Source organism: Dendropsophus ebraccatus, chromosome 4, assembly GCF_027789765.1.
Source record: "Dendropsophus ebraccatus isolate aDenEbr1 chromosome 4, aDenEbr1.pat, whole genome shotgun sequence".
Classification (NCBI taxonomy): domain Eukaryota; kingdom Metazoa; phylum Chordata; class Amphibia; order Anura; family Hylidae; genus Dendropsophus; species Dendropsophus ebraccatus.
Window position 1 is genome coordinate 39,073,569 of NC_091457.1, and position 19,058 is coordinate 39,092,626.

General features: G+C 40.6%; 1 protein-coding gene and 1 long non-coding RNA gene across 4 annotated transcripts in view; one reads left to right on the forward strand and one right to left on the reverse strand.

The window, feature by feature from the left end:
- LOC138788107 (uncharacterized) overlaps positions 1–3,416 on the reverse strand; it is an 81,879-nt gene extending 78,463 nt beyond the window's left edge. For both annotated transcript variants that reach the window (XR_011362555.1, XR_011362556.1), the window contains exon 1: positions 3,310–3,416. This is a non-coding gene — a long non-coding RNA (uncharacterized lncRNA). The remainder of the gene's footprint in view (positions 1–3,309) is intronic.
- The window catches only part of MUC2 (mucin 2, oligomeric mucus/gel-forming), a 78,477-nt gene extending 61,464 nt beyond the window's left edge, over positions 1–17,013 (forward strand). For both annotated transcript variants that reach the window (XM_069965634.1, XM_069965635.1), the window contains 18 exons: positions 478–911; positions 3,015–3,189; positions 3,328–3,575; positions 3,765–3,948; positions 5,084–5,282; positions 5,380–5,555; positions 5,663–5,732; positions 6,796–6,908; positions 7,579–7,610; positions 8,735–8,912; positions 9,018–9,122; positions 9,534–9,574; positions 11,530–11,649; positions 11,737–11,832; positions 13,173–13,301; positions 14,027–14,066; positions 14,885–15,008; positions 16,650–17,013. In XM_069965634.1, coding sequence (XP_069821735.1) covers positions 478–911; positions 3,015–3,189; positions 3,328–3,575; positions 3,765–3,948; positions 5,084–5,282; positions 5,380–5,555; positions 5,663–5,732; positions 6,796–6,908; positions 7,579–7,610; positions 8,735–8,912; positions 9,018–9,122; positions 9,534–9,574; positions 11,530–11,649; positions 11,737–11,832; positions 13,173–13,301; positions 14,027–14,066; positions 14,885–15,008; positions 16,650–16,887 — 2,702 coding nt within the window. In that variant the 3' untranslated portion in view covers positions 16,888–17,013. The remainder of the gene's footprint in view (positions 1–477; positions 912–3,014; positions 3,190–3,327; positions 3,576–3,764; positions 3,949–5,083; positions 5,283–5,379; positions 5,556–5,662; positions 5,733–6,795; positions 6,909–7,578; positions 7,611–8,734; positions 8,913–9,017; positions 9,123–9,533; positions 9,575–11,529; positions 11,650–11,736; positions 11,833–13,172; positions 13,302–14,026; positions 14,067–14,884; positions 15,009–16,649) is intronic.
- The last annotated feature ends 2,045 nt before the right edge of the window (positions 17,014–19,058 follow it).

A 19,058-nucleotide genomic window follows, 5' to 3' on the forward strand; every position in this document is an offset into this window, starting at 1 on the left:
CTTTTTAATTGGATTGTTTATGAATTCTGTATGTATTTAATGAATTGCCCCTCAGAAGCTATACGTATGCTGCTTGATGTAGCCTGTAAAACACTGCATGGAGGCTGTGCTGCCGTTCTAGCACTTTTGTAATTTACATGAGATTAAAATTATTGATAAAATTAAGCAACACTAATTTTAACCCATAGGAAACATTGCTCCTATACTAAAATCCTAATTAATAATTTAACATTTAAACTTAATTTCTTGTATAACCCTAATCTTAAGATCAGCTTTTCACATAACTACTTCAACCATTTTGAATTATACCCAAATAAACTTTAGACCCTTACTCTATTACCTCAGGATGAACTAAGGACATATGGAAGAGGATTGTACAAAGCAGACCTTCCTATTAGTTGGAAAGAGTAAACTTTTCTATTGGAAATAAAACTTTTTTTTTTACATTTTCTGTTTCTTTTTTTTTCTTTAACACAGGTCAAACAATAACAACTGGAGTTGCAAATGGGACTTGGTGCTATGAAGTTTTTTGCAGCAGGGAATGCAATGTGCATGTCCATCACTGGTACTGTGCCTCCCCGACCACCACAAGGCCAACAACGACGACAACAATAGAAACTCCAACTATAGAAAGCACTACAACAAGAGAAACAACTACTCCGCAGAACACTCCCACTTCAGAAATTACGACACCAACAGAAAGTACTCCAACACCGGGAAAGACAACTTCAGGAAGCACCCCAACCCCTGAAGCTACAACCAGCATTACAACATCAACCCCTAGCACACCAACTACTACAAAGCCAACCACAACATCTACAACAACAAAGTCCACAACTAAAACCACAACCACAACTACAACCATGTCAACAACTAAAAAGCCTGGTTGTCCATTTGATCCATATCGTGAGGTAAGTGAACCTGTAGTATAGTATGAACCCATATGTATAGGCTTATTTCCTATCTCTTATGAGGCTGATGGGCCATTATAGCCCCATTTATTCTAGTTAGCTACATTGTCACATTGGCTTCTTTCACAAAGAATGCAAGTAATAAGTCAGTAATACTCTGCTAATACTATTTTTTATTATTTTGTGTAATACAGTAAGTACACCCACAATGTATACATTAATTTCCCCTACAATCAGGTGCATTATACCATTGCAATTCCCACATGTACTATCTTTAGAAGTCAGTGTGGTAGTGAATGCAAAAGTGTTCAAAGAGATGCTTTATCCACCAAAACACCCACCCTCAAACAGCTGGTACCATCTGTTTGATGAAAGTAAGTTCTTCCCGGCCATGTCTTGTTCCTGATGCCTTGGTTAGGGTAAAAATGGTCTTTTAATCTGTCTGTGCCCTAGGTCAGCAACACCTCTGCTGTCTTCCTCACCACCCTCCTTGTCATTAGGAATGCTCCCGGGATTTCTACTATTGATTGCTTGTCTAAACAGTGCTATGTCTCACTGACTTTGCTGCTGCAGATTAAAAGTTAATTTTTTACCCTAATCAAGACACCGGGAACACTTTAAAAGACACAAATGGAAAGGACTTACTCTCAACAAATAGACGGTATCGTTGGTTAGGGGGGGGGGGGCAGGGGTTAGTGAATACAGTAGCGCTTTAATGGAAAGAAAGGAACCTGGACAGAAGCAGCTTAACATGAGATTTGGAACCCAAATTTAGAGGGATTATCCCCCGCTGACTGTAGAGCCTCCACTTCCAAGACAAACTCATCTCAGGAGTGACAGCCCACTCAGTCAATTACCGGTTGAGGGGCTGTCTTGTCTCAGTTAGGGTACTATTACACGGAACGATAATCGGCCTAATCGATTATTGCTCCGTGTAATAAATACAACGATCAGCCGATAACAACGATCATCGGCTGATCGTTGATATAGGCTTGAACCTATAATTGTCGAGCGCCGACCGCGCATCACTACGCATAAAAGCGGTGCGTGGCCGGCAGCTGACAATCTACATTACCTATCCAGGCTGCAGGGCTACTCAGCTAAGACAGGCCGCTCTGAAACTGGAGCGTGCAGGACCCAGGGAGAAGACGAACACAAGAGGAGCCCTGCAGCCTGGATAAGTAATGTATGAAGTTAAAAAGGACCTGTCACGCCCCGTGCCGAGGTGAAAGGCTACCGACCCCCGCTAGAGCACCTTATACTTACCTGATCGCGCCGGGTCCCGCTTCTTGAGACGGTCCGGTGACGGAAATGTCAGCGCCCGAAGCCCGGCATGCACTCCTTAGATAAGTCTAACGCTCATAATGAATGACGGAGCGTCGGACTCACCAGTCATTCTCTATGAGAGTTGGACAGGTTCCCTTTAAGCAAGGGCTGCATGGAAATCGGTAACGATGTCTATGCAGGCCTTGTTAAACGATAATCGGGCTGTGTAATAGGCCCAGTAAAAGAGTGCCGATCTAGCAGATCGGTACTTGTTTACAGTTATTATCGGGCCCCCATTGGCCCATGTAATGACACCCTTAGGAACTAGCTTAGCGTACTGTCGCTCCAGTAACAAGTTTGTCTCGAAAAGCAGAGGCTGTAGTGGGGGTCAGTGGGGGACACTGGCAACAGGACAACCAGGGGAGCGCGGACAGATAAGCATAACATGTTTATTGTTTTATATGCACCAGCAGCAATATATTAAAAAATTGTTAACGACACACAACCCCTTTAAAGTCTGATTGGTAATGGAATGGTAGAAATGGTAATGGCTCTTGTCACCTGACAACTCTGCATTGCTTAGATGCGAGCACCTTATAGCCGATATAAACTGATTATCCACCAACCTGTTATAAGCCATATGGAGTGTAGGACAGACAAAGTGGTTTGACACTTTTAAAGTACTTCTGCTACTTTATTTTAGCATTGATAAGATTTCACATCACTATTGTATTTGCTCAAACTCTTCTCTTACCTTCTTCAAAACCTCTTTTAAATATTCTAGTAATCTCCTGGAGACAAATGGATCTGCTATATACAGTATGTTTTTGTTTTCAGCACAATGAAACCTGGATTCTGTGTAACTGCACCATGGCAAGGTGTCTGGAAAACAACACTGTGGAGATCATTGAACTCAAGTGTGAACCACCACCTATAATCACATGTGCTAATGGACAGGCGCCCATCCGTGTACTAGATGATGACCTCTGCTGCTGGCACTGGGAGTGTGATTGTGAGTCTTTCTGTTCTGGACTATAACAAAACCTTACAAGCGCATACATTTACTTGGCTAAGAATACATATACTATATAGATGACATATAAAACAATAAAGTCTCATATTGATAACTTACCTTAATTTCTCCATTAAGGTGTGTGCTCAGGCTGGGGAGATCCCCATTATCGCACATTTGATGGGACCTATTACAGTTTTCAAGGCAACTGCACCTATACCCTAGTGGAGGAAATTGAAAAGAAGATTGACAACTTTGGAGTTTACATTGATAACTATGACTGCGGAGCGCTAGACCGAGTCTCCTGCCCTCGGGATATCATTGTCCGTCATGAAACACAGCTGATACGCATTAAAGCAAAAAGCTTGGCACCTCTAAGTCTACAGGTAGGACGAACAATAAAATATTTTACAGATCACAAAACATTTTCAAAGTCATCCTACTGTATCTATAAATTATACGATAAAGTCATTCATGACCTCATGACCTCATATCTTTCCCTAATAGTAGCAATTGTTTTCTGGACTTTTATAGGAGTCGAATTCACACAGTTAATCTTATGAATTTCTCTGCAGGTTATCGTAAATGATGAAATTGTGGGAACGCCCTTTAAGAAATATGGGGTGAAAGTGTATACATCTGGCATCAATTATGTTGTAGAAATTCCAGAGTTGGAGGCTAATATCACATACAATGGTTTAGCTTTTTCTGTTAAATTGCCGTTTAGACTATTTGGACGTAACACGCAAGGGCAGTGTGGTAAGTTTGCATTTATGATATATTATTGTGCATAAAGGGAACCTGTCAATACATATAGCCCTATAACACTATAGTCTATAGTCCTGCAATAAAAGCATGGTGAGTTAGCAGGAAGTTAGCAAAATAAAACTTTCAATGCATGTGGTCGGTATTGTGGAGGAGACCAAGCTGTAAATAGTCACAACTCTGCCTGTAATCACTGTGCAGGTATGACTGGCAGGAAAAGAGGCTTCTATGTCCCGTAGCATGCAAGGCCTACTTTATTTTCATACCCCATGGTAAAGACTTGGTAAAAAAAACATCTATGGTAAAAGACATCTGTTACCCAGCGCCCTTAGTATTGTAGACCCAAACATTCTGACAGAGTTTAACTTTGATCTCCTTCATTTGCTGCTTTTATTTAAAACACTGCATTTTTACTTGTCCTACTTGGGTAAATCCTAACATTTTACATTATGATGGGTTTCTCCATATTGTCAATGTATTTATGATCAAATTGTTGTTTAACAGATATGGGAATCATCATATGATAACATTAGCACTTCTATAATGGAGCCCTATCATACAGTGCTAGTAAAGAGCCACAATACACTCATGTGTATTATGTCTCAAACTCCAGTTAATGGCTATGTTCACACATAGTATTTACATCATTAGTTTTTTTAACCAAAATCAGGAGTGGAAGTGACAGGGCAAAATTATAAAGGAAATATTTACACAGCTTATATTTTTTTCAACCGACTACTGGTTTTGGTTGAAAAAACACTGACCAAAAGACTGACGGAAATATATGTGTGAACATAGTGCATGGATGGGAATATTACATCATGCATCTAAATCAGACACCCCTGAAAATTAATATGCTATTTCCACATAAAAAATAAATAAATAAATAAATATATATATATATATATATATATATATATATATATATATATATATATTGTTATACTTTTTGTGATACACAATCCCTGATTATTTTTGTCCATCACTGGATCATAGTTTTCTATTATATGACTGTTTAATGATCTGTCCGTTTCCTTCTATAGTAAAGTGAAAGATGCATTTATAGTCACATAAAAATAAAAAAGAATCTTAAAAATATATTGTGCTCATATTAATCCATCCTCTATAGGTACTTGCACCAACGACCAGACTGACGACTGCAGGTTGCCTAATGGAACCATCATATCAAACTGTGAAATCATGGCTGATTCATGGATCGTGCCAGATCCAAGGAAACCTGAATGTGGTCACTTTAGGCCAACCATTCCTCCCAAAGTCACTCCATCCCCGTGCAAACCATCTCCTTTATGTGACCTCCTTTTGGAAGCGTAAGGACTTTATATGTTTTCTTAAGACATCGTATTACTTTTTACCTTGCCTTGAATAATACTGTATATATATATTTTTTGGTTTTTAACCTTAAAGGCCTTTTAAGGAATGCCACAAGATTCTGTCCCCAGATGACTTCCACCTTGCCTGTACTTATGATAGCTGCCATGTTCCAAACTCCAACATTGAATGCACCAGCTTACAGCAATATGCTCTGCTCTGTGGGGATCAAGGTGTTTGTGTTGAATGGAGATCTCGAGCCCCAGAATGTCGTAAGTTTTTCCATTTAGCAATATATTACAAAAAAAATGATAGCTTACTATTTTGTGTAAATTACTATGTAATACACTATTTAAACTATTGGATTTTATTTTTTCAGCTATTACTTGCCCATCACACAAAGTCTACAATGCTTGCGGTCCTGTTTTATCAAAAACATGTGAAACCCTGTAAGTGTTAAATGCATTTGTATTATGGCACGAGGCAAGATGGCGTTGTTTATATTATGTCAAATAAGACACAGTAACAGGCACAGGAGTATACCTCTAGTTCCAGAGACTTGCTCTCAACAGCATGTGAGAGATCCACTTGTGCAGGTTATTGAGGGCTATTAACCTCTAGTGGTGTGCTTAGCCTTAGAAATTTTCAACAGTCCATAGTAGCTTAAGAACATAAGAAGTTGCGGCACTCACCACTGTAGTATGAAAAATAGTGCTTTTATTTAAAGTATCCATGTCAATACTGCGATAGAGCTGTGGGGATAGACACCAGGACCACAGCAACCAAACAGATCGCAGCATTCACCACTGTAGTATGTCCATAGTAGCTGAAGAACATAAGAAGTTGCAGCACTCACCACTGTAGTATGAAAAATAGTGCTTTTATTCACAAGTATCCATGTCAATACTGCGAAAGAGCTGCAGGGACAGACCCCAGGATCACAGCAAACAAACAGGTAACCTGTTTGTTTGCTGTGATCCTGTTGTCTGTCCACCCTGCTCTATCACGGTATTGACTTGGATACTTGTGAATAAAAGCACTATTTTTCATACTACACTGGTGAGTGCTGCAACTTCTTATGTTCTTTAGTTGTTTATATTATGTTCATATTTACAAAACCTAGTAGCAAAACATATATAACAAAAGGTATTTATAAATACGATACACTCTACTCAGTCTCTATACAGATATCCATGTATATAGTATCTATGTTTTCCATGCTGCCTTAGGGCTGCATCCAACTTCTTTAGCCACCAGTAATCAAATGCTGCACGCTCGGGTTCAGACGAATCCGAGGTTTTTCATATCTGCTTGCAAAAAAGTGAACTCTCACAGCTCTATAAATAGAAAAATAAAAAAGGGTATAGGAGTAAATGGAGCAATGCAAATATTGTTTTCTTTTTGTGACTGGAAGAGGTGACCCTCAATAATATCAGCAAACATTTAGAAAAAGTCTACATTATATACAGTATCTGTGCAAACACCTAAACCATGACTGCCATTGTCTTTCAGTCCAGAGGAAGTTTCTTTGATTGAGAATAATAAACGTTTGGTTGAGGGATGCTTCTGTCCCCAGGGTACAATGCCCTTCAGCCCCGCAGTGGACGTCTGTGTGCAGTCTTGTGGTAAGGAAAAAACTATGTGGATTAGTTGACTTTTAATTGGAAGATACATCTGTATAAGACTGTGGCCGCCATAATACAACAAAAATTCATTGTTTTAACATTTGCTCTGTTAAATGGGCACTGGCATTTAAAAAAAAAAAGTTTCTCATATGTCAGAGACATATCAAAAGTTTTGATCAGTTAGGGCCTGAAAGACCGTGAAAGATCTGAAGAACAAGCCGGGAGAAGTCTCTTTGCAGCCAGCTCTGTGTCACATGACCTAGACGGATTTCCAATGTAAGTCTATGGGTCCATCTAGGTCTTAGACACAGAGCAGAGAAAGAAGCATGCGGTAGCGCAGTCTTCTCCCCACTCCTTCTTCTCCTTTGCTACATTTATAAATCTATATTATTAAGCTGTGTAGTATAATATACATTACCATGGGGATAGAGATGTACTGTAAGTGATTGAATTCGACATTAGTATGGGCCTATACTCTGTTTGATATACTTTGGTGTATAATTTGAGGAATATTTTGTGCTGACAGTGATAGTCAGCTTTGAAAAAAAAAAAAAAAATATATATATAAACATTTATATAAAAAATATATTAAAATATATAAAAAAGAACAATCCTGATGCCTTAACTATCAGAACCATGACATCATGCTTGTTTTGTTGTGTTATTGCAGGATGTGTCGGACCTGACAACGTACCACGAAAAGTAAGTCACCCCAATGGTCTTGTGGCGCTTTATGAAATACTTATCATTTGCAAGATTGTTATTTAGCCTGTGGCTGTATATGTACAAATACTCATTCTGTATGAATTGGGCGGAAATCTTCATGTTGTCAGAGATAAGTGGACATCTTTGTACTGTATGCAATGAATACATCTTAGTGAATATAACATTTGCACATGCAAAGTCTTAATGTCAGAAACCTTTACTTTACAGATGTAGCAGAGGTCAATTTGTCCCTGAACTAGTTTATCTGTGCATCTTGATTTTTTGGTTAAGGGCTTGTTCCAATCACCTTTGTGCCCTCCAAGGCACATATATGTCAGAAAAATGGGGGAATGGGGTGGCATATGTGTGCATGAACAGACACAGGCCCCATTCATTTTAATGGCCTGAACATAGTCAGCTAGTTTAAGTCCTTATTCAAGGGTATACAAGTTTTGGTGTTTGCAGCACTTTTGCAGTTCAAGTTAGTCACTAGCTATGTTCTGGCCATTGAAAGTAATGGTACCGATGCCTCCTCATGCACCTTGACTTGGACTACTTGCTTTTGTGCAAACCTATGAATGGTATTTTCTTATTAATTCAGCACTACAGATGAGCGCAACTCGAGAATGCTTGAAGAAGTTGGTTGCAGGGAGTCCCTGACTCCCTAGGGCTGCATCCAACTTTTTCAGCCAACAGTATTCAAATGCCGAACAATTGGACTTGAGCATGCTTTAGTTGCGCTTATCTCTATTCAGCACCTCTACATTGACGATTTGGGCATGTACAGTACATGTTCTCCAATAGCCATTGATATAGGAAGGAACTGACAAAGCTGTTGGCAAGAGGACTGAATAGGCACAGCCAGTGTACAAGCCACAGCCATTGCAAAATGTATAGAGGCTGTTCAGTGGCTCACTGAATGTTTGAAGTTCTCTACCATGGAGGTACTAGTGGTACTACTATATGTATGCCATATGGTGAGAGAGAAAAAAAACTGATATCAGATGATATTAGAGGCACTAGAAGAGCAAATAGGCTTCTAAGAGTACAGTACAACTACAAATCAGTATAAAGAGGTCATACAACCATGCACATTAAATATTTATGTTACGTCCTTACAGTTCGGGGAACAATTCTTGTTCGACTGCCAGGACTGTGTTTGCCGAGAAGGTGGTAGTGGAATTACTTGTGAAAAGCATGAATGTAAAGCACTGAAACAAGTGGCGTGTGACCTGGAAGGATATTATCCCGAGATCCAGTCCAGCTCTACCGATAGTTGCTGTAATGAGACTGTGTGCAGTAAGTACAGTTCTTTGCATATCTACTTCAACAGCGAACTATAATAGATGAATAGAGGCATAAATGATACATTAAACATTAATATTATGTTCTTCTTCCATTCAGCTTGTGACACCCAATTGTGCTCAACGAAATCCCCCAACTGTGCAATCGGCTATGAAATGATCGGAAGCATACCAGATGGACACTGCTGTCCTGTGTATACATGCGGTATGTCAGCCCATCTTACTTCTATGAGTACTGGGGGATCCTTTTTATGCAACAATTCGATTATTTTTTGAAAATTGGACAAAATAATCATGCACTGGATGTCGGTTAAGCAAGGCTGTGTTCAAACCTGTGCTGTTTATGCAAACCTTATATGTGGGGAAGAAAATAAATATATATATATATATATATATATATATATATATATATATATATATATGGGTAGATAGATAGATATAAATATATATTATCTTTTTTTAAGTCATCTAATGTAAATAGAATCTTTTAATCAAATGATTTAGGGTAAAATGCTAGTGTGCACTTGGGATAACTATGTTAGTTATTGATCACAAAATTCTGTTGTGTTAGAAAACAAACAAAAAAAGAGTTTATATTGGTTTTGCTCTTTTACAGTTCGTAAGAATGTCTGTGTACATGGAAATGCAGAATATTTGGTAAGTTTTATGTTTACGTCCACACTCCTACTTTTCTATGGACTATCTGGGATGTCCTAAACAGTGTTAAAGACGTTAGGCCCTAGCTCCGCTCCTACTCCTAAATGTGCCGTATCTTTGCATAATCATCCACCAACACTGTGAGGCATGGTGGTCCTAGGGCTCAGGGATTGACAGGCCCTGCCTTTTTGACACTAATCACAGCAATTTAAGGGAACAGGAGCAAATGTATTTTAATAGATATGACAATTCTGCATACCAAATATGTTTAGTTTTTAATTTTTAAACATATTTTTATTTGTAAAATGGGAAAGGCATCCAAGGAGATGCACATCGCCAATCCAACAGGACGAAGGTAAGTATTATTCCTCTATCTGTCCGGGAAACATGACTGTGGGGGTTCGGATCAGTCAGTGACAGGTACTGTCCCTGTCACTGACCCCCACATCGCTGCTGTCTGTCATTATGCCAGCTCCTGGCACATTAATGTGAGCGGGGCAGCTCACACTGAAGCAGCTAAGCACACATTAAAATCTCTCCGTGTTTTTTAGACTATTCATCCGCACGGGGCATCAACAATTGGAACTTTTACATAGGTATTGCCCAGGGCCGTCTTAACAGCATTATGGGCCCCTGGGCAGAGGTGCGAATTGCCCCCCCCCAGCGTCCGCTGCCATCAAAACCCTCTTATCTGGTAAGGTATATTGCCTATATTAGTGATTGTCATATACTGTATGTTGCACACATACAGTATATCACTATTATAGGCAATATACCTTACCACCTATTTATCTACCATATAGATACAGGTATAAAGGTGGAGCAGTAGGTAGGTGGTTATATAGCCTATAATAGTGATATATGTGTACAACCGTATATATATATATATATATATATATATATATATATATATATATATATATATATATATGGGGTACAGGTATATGTGGGGTATACAGGTGGTGGGTAATAGCCTAATTAATATATATTGGTGCCCCTCTCTATATATGAGACATGTTGCTGTCCCTCTGCATATACGCCATGTTGTCTCCCTGTATACTGTATAATACAGGGAGTCTGTGTATACTGTATTATACAATATACAGGGAAACAACATGGCTTATATATAGAGAAGGGCCAAACAACATGTCTCATATATACAGAGGGGCAACAACATGACTATTATATGTGAGAACCATGTTGTTTCCCTGTATACTGTATACAGGGAAACAACATGGTTATCATATATAATAGTCATGTTGTTGCCCCTCTGTATATATGAGACATGTTGTTTGGCCCTTCTCTATATATAAGCCGTGTTGTTTCCCTGTATATTGTATTATACAGTATACAGGGAGACAACAATGGAGTGATATATACGCACTCAGGAAGAAGATAAGTATATAATACACTGCTGTATACACTGAATGGAGATATATATATACACACTCAGAGGAGTTACACCCCTGATCCCCCCTCCCTCCCTGTTTACCAGTTCACCCACAGCCCTGTCTGCATCCCTACAGAGAGCACTCCCATGATTAACACCTTCCCTGGTATCAGCACATACTCACTCGGGCTTTGTGCTTCAGGCCTCCAGCTTCTCCTTCCTCTCAGGGCTCTGCTGGTGACGTCACTTCTGCTCCGCACGGGAATGCAGGGGGTGAGAGAGACCTCTAGTGACCGGAAGCAGAATGCAGCTTCCGGCCACTAGAGCGAGCTGTGCACAGCCCATATCTGCTCATCAAGAGCACTCCCAGTTAAAGGGCCAGGGAACATGTCACAGGGCAGGGGCCCCCTAGGACGCAAGGGCCCCCGGGCAGCCGCTTACCATGCCCAATGGGTAAGACGGCCCTGGTATTGCCGACGTGAAGGAGTTAATCATAAAAGTGAATGTTTTATCTATTTGCCCTGCATTTCCCACCTTCTAAGATGCTGACATTGTGTTTCTACAGCCCGGAGCACCAGTGTTGTCCGACAATTGCCAGAGCTGCGTGTGTACACAAAAGGACAACAGCTCAACAGAACTAGAGATAAAATGCACACATGTGCCATGTAATGTACAGTGCCCAACCGTAAGTACAATCTATGGAAAATTATACAAGTAACAAAGCTCTCAAAGCTTGTTGTAATATTTTCCTATTATTATCTTTAAATTTCAGGGTTATGGGCTGAAACAGAGCTCGAAAGACTGTTGTGGAGTATGTGAACAGACCCACTGTCTTCTGAACCTCAATGGTGCTGTAATACCAATGGAGGTAAGTTCATACACCGATATTTGCACAGCAATATTTAGAAGCTATGTCCATCTTTTCTTCTATCACCCCACAGCCTTGGTTAAAATTTATTAATACTGGCGTACATGTCCACCAATCTTAGATAAAGCCCCACCCAAATTCTTCCCAAAGGATTCACTAAGAGGCGCAAGCCTCTCAGCGAACCCAGTGGTACCTGTGCTTGGCGCAGAAAGGTGCACCTGCTCTGGAGCAGGTGTCATTTTGTGCATGTTTTATGCCCCGATATACCTTGGTAAATGAGGCACGGGGGGTTATGGCAGGTGTACGCCATGGAGAAGGCCACAATTTGTGCTGTCTGTGGCGTACGCATATGACTTGCGTTTGTATAATAACAGACAAAGGCTATGTTCCCACTTCAGCAACATATTGGGGGAAGGCGGCTGCCTTGTTATATTAAGATGACTGAGAATAATGATCATGATCTTTATTAGTGGCCGTCTATATAACGAGATGGCTACTTTTGCCCAATATGTTCCCAAAGTAGGAACATATAGTGAATGTGAAAATAAAACTGGTATCAGCATGCAAAAGAGTGTATGGCTTCAGACTTTATCAGAAAAGGTTTGCGTGTAGCCTGTAACTATTGGGTACATAGTACACAATGATTGGGAATTTTGAAATAAAGGGGTACTCTGAAAAAGTCTTTTTTTCCCCTAAATCAACTGGTGTCAGAAAGTTCTACAAATTTTTAATTTATTTCTGTTAAAAAAACTCTTCTTTCAGCGCTTATCAGTTGCTGTATGTCCTGGAGGAAGTGGTGTATTTTTTTCTAGTCTCACACATTGCTCTCTGCTGCAACCTCTGTCCATGTCAGGAACTGTCCAGAGAAGTAGCAAATTCCCATAGAAAAATGGTTGGGAACTGGGAACTGACCCTTTCGTTAAGGAATATTATCATAGCCAGACTTGGAGGGAAACAAAGAAACCAATACAGCCTGTACATTGTCATATTGAAATTTATATAATGACCCTTGTTGAATATGGTCAGCAGCAATATTTTTGATCATTCTTAAAGGTCCTTCACCTCTATACTTACTTGGTCCAATTTTCTTCCAACAATTTTTTTTTTGGGGGTGGGGGGTTGGGCAACATTTATGGAGACACCTTTGTAAAAAAAATATTTAAGATTCCCCTTAAGGCATTAATTGGTGTCAGCCTTACAGTGAAATTAAATGTGCAAATAAGTCTGGATACCCAACAGCTGTTTTCTGATTCCTTTATACAAGGAAACATTTAGGATACCAATAGGAAATTGCAAAGACTTTCACAAACATCAGTCCTCTTTATCACTTTCTTCCACAGAACGGACAAACTATGCAAGCTGAAAATGACAACTGTACCATATACAGCTGTACTGTGATAAGGAAGCAATTCATAACCTCGGTCTCACAAATCCAATGCCCACTGTTTGATGAGAGCCAATGTGAAGAAGTGAGTAATAGTAAAAAAAAAAAAAACACTATATGGATTCTTAAGACTAATTTGACAAGGCCATACATTATAGAATCTGATACAAGAGTTTACTCCTTTTTTTGCTTCAGCAAATCTGTTTTCGTCACAGGAATCATGATTTATGTATTATGCTCCACCCTCTGAAAACTTTAACAACTGTTGCTCTTCAACAATTCACAAAAACATCTATTTTGCATATACTTACGCCAATGCTTCAGTGCCCCATTTAAAAAAAACAACAACTGGTCAACTCATTATATCTTGTATAAAACTTTGACTTCACATCCACTTTATTACTTTATATCACCTCCCAGTATTCTCACATGCCATCATGTGAACAATAACCTCTTGACATAAAATATTCTACTAGATGTTCTACACAAGTTCCATAAGTTTGTATGCATTTGCAAATGCGCAACTATGGACAAATTTAGGGGCCTACTGATTTCTATTAGGCTTCTCACACTGTCCATAGTTTTACAGACATACAGTACGAAGAGAAGCCTAAGGGATTGTTGGCGAACGATATGGACGTTCCTTCCGTAACATCCGTAAAAAATACAAATCTACAGATGCATTTTTATGGATCATGAACTAAAAATTGCAGCTTAGATTTTTTTTTACTTTTCTGGGACAATGTTATGTTTCTCTTAAAATGTTTGTTAGTGTTAACAGGCTCTATGTGTTTTTATATATTTTTGCAGGGAACCATTCTACTTTTACCTAATGGATGTTGTAAAATATGTAAGTAATGACATGTATAGCAAAATTCTGTAGTACTTTTATTAGTCTTCATGTTTGTTTGTTTGTTTTTAGTGGCATAAAAAAATCCCTCCCCCCTAAAACAGTGGCATTTTCATCCAGAGACTATGTTGACACACCGTCAAAATTACTGCAGTTTTTATTGGACATCTGTTGTTTAACAGCAAATGGCAGCCGTTGTTATAAAATAATGGCCGTCATTTGTTGTTAAATGAGGGCCGTCCAGCAATAATGTCCATGATTTTGATGGTGTTTGAACATAGCCGTAGGCTGTTTATGGTACTGCAAACACAGTATAATTAAAGCTCAATTTGACCATAATTTTGAATGAGAATAAAACAATGCATGAACAGACGAAAAAAGACGGGTGTAAGCTATGTTCCCAAAAAGTCTTTTTTTGACCATTTTACGGCTGCCATTTTGGTGCCAAAATATAGATGTATTATGCAAATTACAATAACAGCCGTTATTTGCTCTTATTTTTACTTATTTGTGGGAACATAGCCTTTAATTGAATGGTTGTAACCATTTACGGCCATTTTTCTATACTGTGTGTGCACTGCAGGTCAGTTTTGCCACTGACTTGGAGCCTATTTTTACGACAAAATTACAGCTGCATTCTGGTATTATTTTACGCTGTGTGAACATAGCCACAAAATCGAGTTTTGTTGACATTAACATAAAACAGTATTTTTTTCAATAGCATTTTTTTTTTTAATTTTTAAAAGGGATAAAGAAATAAATATTTAATCATTTTAATGTGCCGATGCAAAAATATTGAGATATAATTTACCCTGCAGGTATTAAAAAGACATCTTCCTGCCAGCTTGAACCAAGCTATGACTACATTTTCCACAATAATTGCCGGTCAGAAAATAGGGTGAGGACGTCTCATTGTGATGGGACGTGTGGAACCTATTCTTTGTAAGTGTTTGTTCCAGTAAAATGTGTAATTCACAATGGATAATAGATCACTTTGGGATAATAATAATAATGTTATTGACTTATTTTTTTATGTTCCCTGTCCCTTGCCATTTTCAAACCTCTTTAACATTTAAGAGAATATTAAATTTATACAATGGTTCAGCCATCTTTTATACTAAATAGGGTAGTGCACATGTGGTCTTACTGCCAGCATCTGTGTAGGCAGAGACATGAGGTGCATTATGGTAAAGTATTGTGGGAGGATACCACTGAAAGAGAAGATTCATGATGATCATGATAATTAATAACAACAATGGCCATTTGCCCTTATTTTTACATTGTAGGAACATAGCCTAAGTCTGCTGGCACAGTGTCAATGAAACGGGGCCTAGAACATCCGTGCCCTAGACCTGAAGAGCTTCTCTGTCCTTTATGCCAGCTGTACCTGCCCCAGGGGCATGGCTAATAAGAAGGGCAGGCAACAAGAAGAGAGGTGCTGTGGGCATGGATGGTGTTGTGGGCCCTGCTGCATTGACATTAGGCATCCCGGTTTTATAAGAAGGACAGAACCAGGACATATTCACACCCTGGGACCGGAAATGTATTAATCATGGCAGTCCAATTGTACCAGCAGTGCGGGCCGTTTGGGGATGCCTACAGATTTGCTTTAAAGCCTTGGAGACAGAAGTGGGGGTTCAGATTAAAGCAAATGTACCACTGGGTACATTTGCTTTAAAGAGGACCTGTCACCCCGCGTGCCGGGGTGACAGGCTCCCGACCCCCCGTTAGAGCCCCCTATACTCACCTGATCCCGCCGGGTCCCGCTTCTGGATCCTGTCGGGTCACGGAGATCTCAGCCGCTGCAGCTCGGCGCGCGCGCTGAGAGATGAGTCCAACGCTCATAGAGAATGACGGAGCGTCGGACTCTCCTGTCATTCTCTATGGGTGTTGGACTCATCTGAGGAGCGCGCGCGCCGGGCTGCAGCGGCTGAGATCTCCATGACCTAACTATCTCCAGTAGCGGGACCCGGCGGGATTAGGTGAGTATAGGGGGCTCTAACTGGGGGTCGGGAGCCTGTCACCCCGGCACGGGGGGTGACAGGTTCCCTTTAAGTGTTGCACATGAAAAGAACGGTGCTGGCGTGGAGAAGCCAATGCTGTGTCCTTTTTTTGAACCGCGGCTCGATTCCCGTGCATGGCGCCAGCCTATTAACGAGCACTAGCCCAGGCTGAAGCAATGGAGGCGGGCAGGCCCACCCCAGTGGGAGAAACACCCCTCCCATCCATGACATTGATTCTAATAGAACTGCGTCGTAGAGGGGCGGGGGGTTCCTTCCACTAGGGGCAGGCCGACCCGCCTCTAGTGCTTCAGCCCAGGCCAGTGCTCGACAACAGACCAGCGCCTTGCATGGGAATCGGGCCACAGTTCAAAAAAAGGACTGTGGTACCGTCTTCTCCGCGCAGACGCCGTTCTATTCATGTGCAATACGTAAAGCGAATGCACCTGATACTTCATTCACTTTAAAGAGGATTTAGTTTTAGATACCGTAATTGGTACAATGTAAAGCATCTGAATTAATAAAATATAATTAATATCTGTATCTTCATAATAATACATGAATCTGCTTTACACACTTGTAGGTACTCTGCAGAAGCCAGAGCCATGTCACATAGATGTACCTGCTGTCAGGAGGTGGAGACCAGCCAGAAGCGTGTCAAGCTGCAATGTCCTGATGGCAGTGAAGTGGACCACGACTACATTGATGTAGAGAAATGTGACTGCATAAGTACAAACTGTGGACTTGGAAACGCAAATGAAAATCAGACCCCTGTCCGTGCTAAGCGCTCCTTACCAAGGAAAGGTCAAAGTTTGCGTTAGAAACAAGCTGTTTCCACTTGCGATACCGTTTAAAATTAAATTTATGATCACTTAACTATTAAGATTTTTATTGTTTATAATGCTAAATGTGTTTCATTGCCCTAAAATAAAAGCACTTTTAACAGATTATTGTCTCTCTTTTTCCCCATGTAAATATAAATTATGACTAATATAAAATAATGTTTTCCTTAAGGCTATGATCACACATCACACACACACACGTTCCTAGAAGTGCTCATTTGGTTGACAATCAATGCGTGTAAAAATGGGTCAATGCACAGATAGCAGGATCAGACACAGCACACTTTAAGGATTTGTTCACACTATGTAAAAACAATGGTCATTTTTCATAACAACTGCTGCTGTTCTACAAACAACCGCTGTTATTTCGGCCGTTGTTATGAAATATGGTTGTTGTTTTAACGTAGTCTGAACATAGCCTAACTGTGGAACCACAACAATGCTGTTGCACTAAATAGTACAGAGCTAGGATTGAAAGGTTACTAGAGATGAGCGAACAGGGTTCGGGTTCGAGTCCATCCGAACCCGAACGATCGGCATTTGATTAGCGGTGGCTGCTGAAGTTGGATAAAGCCCTAAGGCTATGTGGAAAACATGGATATAGTCATTGGCTGTATCCATGTTTTCCAGACAACCTTAGAGCTTTATCCAACTTCAGCAGCCACCGCTAATCAAATGCCGATCGTTCGGGTTCGGATGGACTCGAACCCGAACCCGGTTCGCTCATCTCTAGTACCCTTCCAATCCCAGCTCTGTACTATTTAGTACAACAGTATTGTTGTGGTTCCACAGTTAGGCTATGTTCACACTACGTTAAAACAACAACCATAACTGTGGAACCACAACAATGCTGTTGCACTAAATAGTACAGAGCTAGGATTGAAAGGTTACTAGAGATGAGCGAACCGGGTTTGGGTTCGAGTCCATCCGAACCCGAATGATCGGCATTTGATTAGCGGTGGCTGCTGAAGTTGGATAAAGCTCTAAGGTTGTCTGGAAAACATGGATACAGCCAATGACTATATCCATGTTTTCCACATAGCCTTAGGGCTTTATCCAACTTCAGCAGCCACCGCTAATCAAATGCCGAAAGTTCGGGTTCGGATGGACTTGAGCATGCTCCAGGTTTGCTTATCTCTAAAGGGTACACATAGGTTAAGTGCATTGTCCTTTTAAATAACACAAGGGGCATGCAGTGGTGGAGCAGACTGAGTGTCTGTGTTGGGGACTAGATGACAGGTTGCTGGCAGGAGCTGACCAGTATCAGTACTATTAGCCACTTACATTGTATGATTTTAGCTACAATTGAAAAATATATATTTAATGGCAAAGATATATAAATGTTACAAACTGCATCAGGAATGGACAAAATACACAGTATATCATTATAAGTTTTAGGGTGGGCCTTTTTTGGTCAACTAACAACAAACAGGCAGGGCCGATTCTAGCCATTCTGCTACCAGAGGAAAAAACTGAAATGCTGCCCCCCCAAATAAAAATAACAAATAAGGAGGGGGCATGGCTAGCGGTGCATGGAGGCAGACGCTTAATGTGGTAGCGCTGCATCTGTAGTGGCCAGCAAGCGTTTCTAAATGGCTGATACCCCGACCCAGCACCCGATCTGGCAATAAGAAGCCTCCACGACCCTCATAAGCCTTAAAAATTGTGAGAAAGAGGCAGAAAAAGAGCCATATTAAAGTGACTGTACCACCAGGCCCAGGCTGAAGCACTGGAGGCGGGCCAACCCACCCTTAGTGGGAGGAAACCCTAGCCCCTCTATGATAGGGTCCCATTGATTCTAATGGAGTCACGTCATGGAGGGGCTGGGGTATCTTCCCACTAATGGTGGGTTGGCCCGCCTCCAGTGCTTCAGCCTGGGCCTGGTGGTATAGTCACTTTAAGCTTACCCACTTTTACTCGGCAGTGGCATCTTTCCAAAATGGTGTCAGCAGCTCCCCTGAATTGAGACCTGAGGCCCAGCTGCACAGCACACCGGCTTAGAATGATCAGCCGGCTGATTGTGTCTTTTGGTCTCTTTCATGACAGTGCTCATTTAAGGTGAATTTTTTTTCTCTCAAATCAACTGGTTTGTAATGGTATCACCACCTTTCCAATGCTTCTATGCACTCTCTCCCCACCCAGTTATGTAT